At 49.8% G+C, this 7,309-nt stretch overlaps 3 protein-coding genes across 10 annotated transcripts in view; 1 reads left to right on the forward strand and 2 right to left on the reverse strand.

Annotated features, from left to right (window-relative positions):
- The window catches only part of LOC147227945 (LIM and calponin homology domains-containing protein 1-like), a 92,833-nt gene extending 91,355 nt beyond the window's left edge, over positions 1-1,478 (reverse strand). For 7 of the 8 annotated variants that reach the window (XM_086158140.1, XM_086158135.1, XM_086158139.1 and 4 more), the window contains exon 1: positions 1,182-1,478. In XM_086158140.1, the coding sequence (XP_086014266.1) occupies positions 1,182-1,268 (87 nt within the window). In that variant the 5' untranslated portion in view covers positions 1,269-1,478. The remainder of the gene's footprint in view (positions 1-1,181) is intronic. The other variant, XM_086158143.1, reaches the window with a different exon arrangement.
- Positions 1,383-4,937, forward strand: LOC147227946 (transmembrane O-methyltransferase homolog). The gene is made up of 4 exons (XM_086158156.1): positions 1,383-1,392; positions 3,879-4,149; positions 4,328-4,524; positions 4,590-4,937. Exons 2-4 carry the CDS (start codon positions 3,894-3,896, stop codon positions 4,935-4,937), a joined length of 801 nt encoding a protein of 266 aa, XP_086014282.1. The 5' UTR covers positions 1,383-1,392; positions 3,879-3,893.
- Positions 4,938-5,730: 793 nt separating this feature from the next.
- On the reverse strand, positions 5,731-7,039 carry LOC147227947 (cathepsin Z-like). The gene is made up of 6 exons (XM_086158292.1): positions 6,918-7,039; positions 6,670-6,833; positions 6,381-6,560; positions 6,159-6,309; positions 5,932-6,094; positions 5,731-5,856 (listed from the first exon to the last, which is right to left on the reverse strand). Exons 1-6 carry the CDS (start codon positions 7,037-7,039, stop codon positions 5,731-5,733), a joined length of 906 nt encoding a protein of 301 aa, XP_086014418.1.
- Between the last annotated feature and the right edge of the window lie 270 nt (positions 7,040-7,309).

Raw genomic sequence — 7,309 nt, forward strand, 5'->3', positions numbered from 1 at the left:
CACACCTTGGTACCCCCTGGGAAGCCCGCAATCGTCCAAGCAAGCGCTCTGCTGGGATGCAACTACGGAAACTGCTGACCTGACTGAGGCTCCCCGAGGTGACTGTTACTATGTGTGTGTGTGTGTGTGTGTAATGAACCCCTAGCCCTCCCCCTGGACCAGGTGGTTCACAACAACAACAACAACAAAAACAAAAACAACAACAGCAGCAGCAGAGCAATCAATTTCCTCATATTTTCTCATCCCCGCTCCCTCAGGTGAGAAATCTTCACTCGGCTGACTTGTCAGGATACAAACAAGGCGGAGATGACCTCTCACTCCTCCGGAGATAAGGTCATGTGACTATGGTGACATCCCACTGCAGCTCCAGGAGGATAAAAAGTTGAGGTCCCTGCACCCCCTCATTTTATATATTTCCCCTCCAGCCCTGCTGCTCCCGGTCAGTCACTACCAGGCGTTGGACGTGGGGTTTAAATCACACACACACTTGCCTTTATGTGACCCTACCAGGCTGATAATGAGCACATAATAAGCCTTTCAATCAGTGTTTGGGGAGGGTAGGACAACAGTGTGTATGCGTGTGTGTGTGTGTGTGTGTGTGTGTTCGCTGCAGGATGACAAAGTCAAATGCGACGAGGGGGGGGGGCGATTGAAATTCTCCAGGAACAAAACCTCGCTTGTTGTGATTATTGTTCCGCCGGGCTCCCGATGAGGCAACAAAAAAGAAAAAAAAAATCCATTCCACATGATGCGTTCATTGTTTTCTGCCAAACACACACACATACACACACGGTCGCACGCACAAGGCCGGCCATCAGTGAAATCGGCCGGACGCCTGCTGGAACACAGAGGAGGCCGCCGCAGGCGTAAATCCGGGTGATGTCAAAAAAAAAAAAAAAAAAAAAAAAAAAGACTGTCCCGTCTGTTATAACTGTGTAATAGAGGCGTTCCGAAGTGCGATCGCCTGGGTGAGTCGGTCACACGCTTCTGGTGCAGAAAACACATCATAAATAGCGAAAAAAAATGAAAACCAACCCGAGAAACTTCAGGGTTCTATTTTGAAATGCACCTTTTCCAACAGGTGACGGAGCAAAAGCGTGGGAGTGGTGATGTCGGCGGATGGATGGATGGATGGATGGATGGATGGATGGATGGAAATGAAAATAATAACACGAACTCACCTCGATCCATTTCTGTGCTTCGTGAAAAGCGGCCGTCTCGGTCCCCGGTTGATGCTGATGAGACTCTCCTGCAACCGGACTTGCCATTGGCGGATAAACTCTGTCCTCCGGGAGTCGACGACCGCTCTTTTAAATTTGTGAGGAGGGGGAGAAAAAAAAAAGGAAAAATGGCAGCCCCCCCCCTTGCAGCCGTGTTAATCCGTCGCAGTCGGTAAGCGAGTTGTCGTCGGTCGGCCTCCTTCAGTCGGTGTCGCTCCGCGGCTTCCAGGCTTCCTGCGCCGGCGGGACGAGCGGACCAGTCGCTGCTCCGGTTGAAGTCTGAGGGAAGAGTTTCGGGCCGTCAGGCTGGCCGCCGTTAGATGCGTCACTTCCGCTGTTGCGTTTCAAAATAAAATCCTCGAAGCGGCTAGTAGCGTTGAGAGCGTGTTGGCGGGGTGTTAGCTTGCTACTGTTTGTGCTACCGTTCACAGGTAACGTCGACGTGAACGTCAAACAGTTGGAATCGGAGCGAACGGCAGTAAAATGTTATATTTATGGATTAGATCGCCGTTTGATCACGTCTGCGCCGATTCATGATCAATCATGTGCTCCTATCGCGTTAGCTCGCAACGTTTAGCATTTATCACATGAGCGATCGCTCACGGATGGGTCTCGCGAGAATTCGGGGAATGACCGGGGTCAGTGCCCCTATATATATCGTATAATTTTTAAATTAGAAAAAATTTGATAAAATTACACAAAAGGGAAATAATGACAGGATTAAGTTGTGATCCTGTAGAAATTACATGAATACAGACAATACACAGAAAATACAGAGTTTTAGAATGAAGTTTGTAAGTCACATGACCAAAGGTCAAGTGTCACTTAACAGGTTTTATTTTTCCCGTTTGGAATTAGCAGCCGGAGAACTGAAGTGGTACAGATATAACACCTTGATTTTTGAGAAATTTAATCCAAATGTGCAGACTACAGCAGCACCCTTAAAGGTCTTAACGTGACTTCCATGCGGCCCAGAGATCCCAGCTAACCTAAAGCGGCAAAGTTTTCTTGATTCTCCTTGTCAGTTCGCCACATTGTGGATTCGTGTCTGTTTGTTGGTGTTGACAAACATAGCTAAAATACTCTGGTCTCCCGACTCAGCTAGAAATGAAGCTTTGCTTTTGTTGCCGATTTCTCTATTTGACTCCCAATATTAGGAGTTCGCGTGAATAAAAGTGGCTCTTTAAATGCCGCATTCATTAATTGAAATCGACAACCGACGGCGCTTTTATTTTGATTTCAAATGTGCATCTCTTCCGGTTGTACGCTCGCTTTCCCCGACGAGCTTGACAGAGCCGGGCTGACAGCAGGATGCACGCTGCTGCAGGATTCTGCCGACTGGCTACACCCTGGGGAATTCACACCGCTCTTTTATTTTTTATTTTTTGTTGTTTTTTGCAGAGTTCACACTTAAAGCAGCAGTGAAACTCGCGTCATATGAATGTTAATGATTCGACCGTTTTGTTTCAGCCACATCTTTTCAGTTGTAGAGGTGATATGGCGACCCATCTTCAGAAAAAAAAAAGGTGTTAGGGAAAGATATGAAAGGTTAAAACAAATCTTTCTTGCACACCCAAGTTGGGCATAAAGTGCAGAATTAAAGGTGTTTTTTACAGTTAATAAATCAACAACAGAATTCCTATTAGATGCTGTTAACTGTGACCTTATTTTGCTCTTATAATTTCATACTGATGTGTTTATGCCTTTCTCAAAGTTTGAACCAATTAAAGAAATATAGTACTTGATGTCGGGGGTACGTTAGACGGAGGAGGGTCGGGTTGGCAGTTAGGAATCAGAGCTGTTTCAATATATGTTGACTTTACTCCACTAAGTGTGTGCGTCCAGTGGGTGGGCCCTCCACTTGTGTGAGAGTCCCATCTGTGTGTGACAGGACACACTCGTCTCCCGGACAGTTCCCGCTGCGGTTTTGGCAAGTATCACCATAACTCTCCTGTTATTTTAAAAATGACTATTTTTCCTATGCTGCATTCACATACTGCCGGTTCCAGGAGTTCCATTTTGGTCTTTTTAAATGAAAAAATGAAAAAGAACGTGCTCCGTTGATGCGTATTTTCAGTGTCTTGTGTTAATTTTCCTGTTTGAAATTCATTTTCACCTTTGATAAGTCCTTCGATATTTTAGATTTATTTACTTCCTCTGTCAGCGAGATAAAGTTATGAGGTCATTTTAATTCACAATTAGGAATCGAGGAGGAGATACTGAATAGCCAGGAGAGAAATTACAAAACAAGCAAGAGAAATTCATTTGCTCACTTAGTCATCAACAGATGTACTACTTTCATTAAAAATAGTTTGATCACAAGTAGAATACCTGTAGGGTGCAGGAGTGTCCAGCAGAGGCCAGCGTTGGGTTTCAGATCCGCAGGGGTAGGAAACCTGTGCACGGGAACAGGTGATTCTGGAGGGAGGAGCGCTACCAGTTGACTGTTGCCCCGGGTGTCGGGTGAAATATTTGACTGCGGGCGATTGCTTTGGACGTTTTAAAGGTGCAAAGAATAATCCAGGGGATGCACCGAGGACAGATCGGGATTAAGAGCTAGGAGCAACTATTTATATAAAATAAGGTGCACTTTTCTGAGAACGAGCCGCAACGGGTCGCCTGATTTTTAGTTCCTCTGAATTGTCTGCTCACCTCTAGGTTTTCTTCCCCCAAATGTGGCCCGTGGTCGTCTGCACCCCGCTGCTTCCCGCCGCCCTCCGGTTTTCCCCCCGATGGCGGCTCCAACTTGCCGCCCTGTGGCAGGGCGCGCGCACCCTGGCGCTGAGGCTGCTGCGGGGACGCGTGTGCATCAGACGTGCGCACGCCTTCGTGTTCACCCGATGCACCCACGGCGACGCCGAGAGCGTCCTGGAGACCTTTGACCTGCTTGCCGACACGCACCTGTCCGACTTCATCAGCCCAGCTGCAGGTCAGTGGTGTATTGTCAGTCCGCTGAGTTAAGTAAAAACCTCTGGTTTAAAAAAAAAAAAAAATCAAGTTATCGAGTCGGGTCCGATGGTCACTTACTGGAGCATCCGCCGCCGATGGCAGCGTCCATCCATGAACCAATCATATTGCAACTCACCGGGCCTATTCTGACGCCTCAGGGTGGGTCCTGGATGAGGCGGTGAAGCGAGTCCGCCCGACCCGTGTGCTCGTTCTGGGCACGCGCTGCGGCTACAGCGCCGTCCGCTTGCTGCGCCTGCTGCCCCCTGGGGGCTGGCTGGTGGCGGTGGAGCCCGACCCTCTGGCAGCTGAGCTGGCGGAGGAAATTGTCATGGTGGCGGGATTCAAACACCCACAGGTAGAGACTTCAAGCTCCGTCACCGAGATGGACACGAACCCCCTAACCTCGTTTGCCCCGCACAGTTCCGGGTGTTGACGTCCAGCTGCGGTGAAGCCGTGCCAACCCTGCACTCGCTCCTGGTGCCGGAGCCGCCGACCCGCGAAGGACTCCACGTGGTGCTGATGGATCAGGATCCCCGGCGGTTCCTCCCGGACCTGCAGGCTCTGGAGAGTGCGGGGCTCCTCTGCCACTCTGGATGCTCGCTTCTCCTCCTCACCAGGGATTCCACGCACAAGATCCCCAGAGAACTCTCGGATTATATCCAAACCCGGCCTGGTGCGTTCTGCACGGAGACTGAATCCGGCGGCGTGCTTGAGCTCACCTATAGGAGAAAAGGCAAGGAGCCGGAGTTATCAAACTCAGTTTTCTGAAAAGTTGGATCACCTGATCTGTGCCGCTTCTACACCTATGCCATGTAAAGGCAAAATAAAGCTCATACTCTAAAGAGTCAGCGGCAGAGTTTCTCTTCATTGGAACCATCTTCCAGTCTCCATCTGGAGGACCAACACCTTTACAATCTGATAAAGTGTAGTTTGTGTACATGGGCCCGAGTCATGCCGCAACAGGTTTACGCTAAGGGATAGCCTAGGAGTTCCTCACTTTTCCTATCCAGTCCACACCTGTGGTTCATCACTAGCTTTTGCAAACTCGCCGAGTCCTCAGTTCACTAATTCCCCAGGACGTGTTGGTCCATCTACTGCAGGTGCCCATCATTCCAGCAGTTTTGTCAAAGTACTTTCTTATGAAGGACTGTTGGTCATTTTAAAGACTTGTATGAAAAAGGTAAGAGGATTATGGTTTGGCACAAAAAGAAAAAACTCCTTTGGCAGCTTGTTCTCAACTTGAAATTGGGGCTCAAAAATCAGTCCTTTTGCATGACTGAAGGGTTTGAAGGTCTGGCAGCCAACTGAGGATTTAAAGGTCAATTAATGTGGCCCCAGTGAGTAACCGATCAGAAGCACAATTTGCGGCAGTTGGAGGTTACGAAGCTTATTTCAGGCCCGGACACTGATTCAGTCTGTATTAGGGATTTGCTATTGATAACAGCACAACATGTTACTCTGAAAAGCTTTATTTACACTCATGACAAAAGCCAGTTACTTATAACGGTTTTAGATTTCATAGTCACAGAGGACTCCTGTTATTGACACCAACACACAGAGGCTAATGGTAGCCAGGGGGGACAATCATGTCTCCGTACATGCAGTCTTCCTCCAGAGCCAGGTTGTAGTGGCTTCCGCTTCCTCCTTTGTAGGCACTGGTGACAATCCTGAGCCAGCCCTTCTCACCCTGGAGAAGAAGCGCAGCAGCGTGTTCGCGTCGATCACGAAGCGACCTGTTCGGGTTGCGGCGAGCGATACTCACCCACGGCTCCCCCCAGGAGTTCCGTACGATCCAGTACTCCGTGCCGTTCTCGTGCCCCCAGCCAGCCACCGACACGATGTGGTTGATGTCCGGGGTTTCCACGTACTCAGAGTAGAGACCGCCGGTGTACGCGTCCAGCTTCTCCGTGGCCATGATTCCACAGCTGAGGGACAAAGAAGATTACGACACTCGTCCAAATTGCGGGATACCGACCGGGACGGCGATACCTGATTGGTCCTCCGGAGAAAATCTCCGCCATCATCGCTTCCCGGCCGTCGACGGCTCCGTAGTCGCCGACCGTCCACAGACTGTAGTTCTGCACCACGTTACACATCCCAAAGGTGGTGCAGGTCCCGCAGGCGTTGAACGGTTTGCACTCTACAGAAACAGAAAGCGGTCACTCTCACGAAAAGAAACGGCAAACCCCGCCGCCACCAGCGAGCGCTCACTCTGATCGATGGCTTGGTAGTTGTTGCAGGTCTCGTCAGGGATGCCGTGGTTGTGGGCGTACTCCCACACGCCAGCATGGTCGCCCCCGTGGCAGGTGCCGGCGTCCGCGCAGTCGACCACGTGCTGCACGGACAGGTAGGCGGACGGCCACATTGCCTTCCGCTTAATATTGATCCGATCTGCGCGAGACAATGAGGCGTCCCACGAATCACACAAAAGGATTTGTTCACAAATCTAATCCGGCTAAGTTTCTGGAATAAACATAGGTGACCCTTAAGACTCCCTGACCTGCCATGGCGCTGGTGCTGCCATGAGCCCAGCAGGAGCCGCAGTACTGAGGGATGTGCTGGTTGCGGGTGGTGCTGGCGTAGTTTACACCATTCACACTCCTCCAGTCCCAGGACTTGGGCAGCTCAGACAGCTTGAAGAGTTCAAGGGGACGAGGCGCCGTTCTGAAACAGACAAGCAACGTAATACGCTCAGAAGGTTAAATTCAGAATGCAGAGGGAGGAAAAAAAACAAAACATAAATCTCACCTCACGCCAAAGTTTGGTTTCCGGGGTAAAGGCTGGTAACACCTGGGCCGGCTGCTGTCAAAGATTTTGGGTGAAACCAGCTGAGTCATAAACACAAAGACTAAAACCCCCAGATACGCCATGTTGAAGCAGAGAGGAATAATCGCACGTCTCCGGTCCCGGCCGTCGGCCTCAAATACCGTCCTGAGGCGCTTCTGTGACTCAATCACGGATTATTGAAGTCACCTGCTGCCGTTCGGGTGGACAGAACGCTGGATCCAATCAGAACGTCGACTGCACCTTGACTCATTCCTGAAACTGTGCCGTTTGTGTTGAAATAAAAAGAAATGAATAGGATTTAAATTGCTGCAGATGCCAGTTTTTACTGTTTTCACTCCTTAGGAAAACAAAAG

Source organism: Fistularia commersonii, chromosome 13 (assembly GCF_037954325.1).
Source record: "Fistularia commersonii isolate RoL2024-O1a breed Wild chromosome 13, RoL_Fcom_v1.0, whole genome shotgun sequence".
Taxonomy (NCBI): Eukaryota; Metazoa; Chordata; class Actinopteri; order Syngnathiformes; family Fistulariidae; genus Fistularia; species Fistularia commersonii.

What these genes read in the sequence shown, in the direction of transcription:
- LOC147227947 (XM_086158292.1), bottom strand. Translation starts at nt 7,039, where the DNA reads ATGGCGTATCTGGGGGTTTTAGTCTTTGTGTTTATGACTCAGCTGGTT. An exon ending in AAACCAAACTTTGGCGTGAG is followed by an intron (nt 6,834 to 6,917) that starts GTGAGATTTATG and finishes TGTCTGTTTCAG; the next exon opens with AACGGCGCCTCGTCCCCTTG. An exon ending in CAGCACCAGCGCCATGGCAG is followed by an intron (nt 6,561 to 6,669) that starts GTCAGGGAGTCT and finishes TGTCTCGCGCAG; the next exon opens with ATCGGATCAATATTAAGCGG.
- LOC147227946 (XM_086158156.1), top strand. Translation starts at nt 3,894, where the DNA reads ATGTGGCCCGTGGTCGTCTGCACCCCGCTGCTTCCCGCCGCCCTCCGG. An exon ending in CTTCATCAGCCCAGCTGCAG is followed by an intron (nt 4,150 to 4,327) that starts GTCAGTGGTGTA and finishes CTGACGCCTCAG; the next exon opens with GGTGGGTCCTGGATGAGGCG. An exon ending in CGGGATTCAAACACCCACAG is followed by an intron (nt 4,525 to 4,589) that starts GTAGAGACTTCA and finishes TGCCCCGCACAG; the next exon opens with TTCCGGGTGTTGACGTCCAG.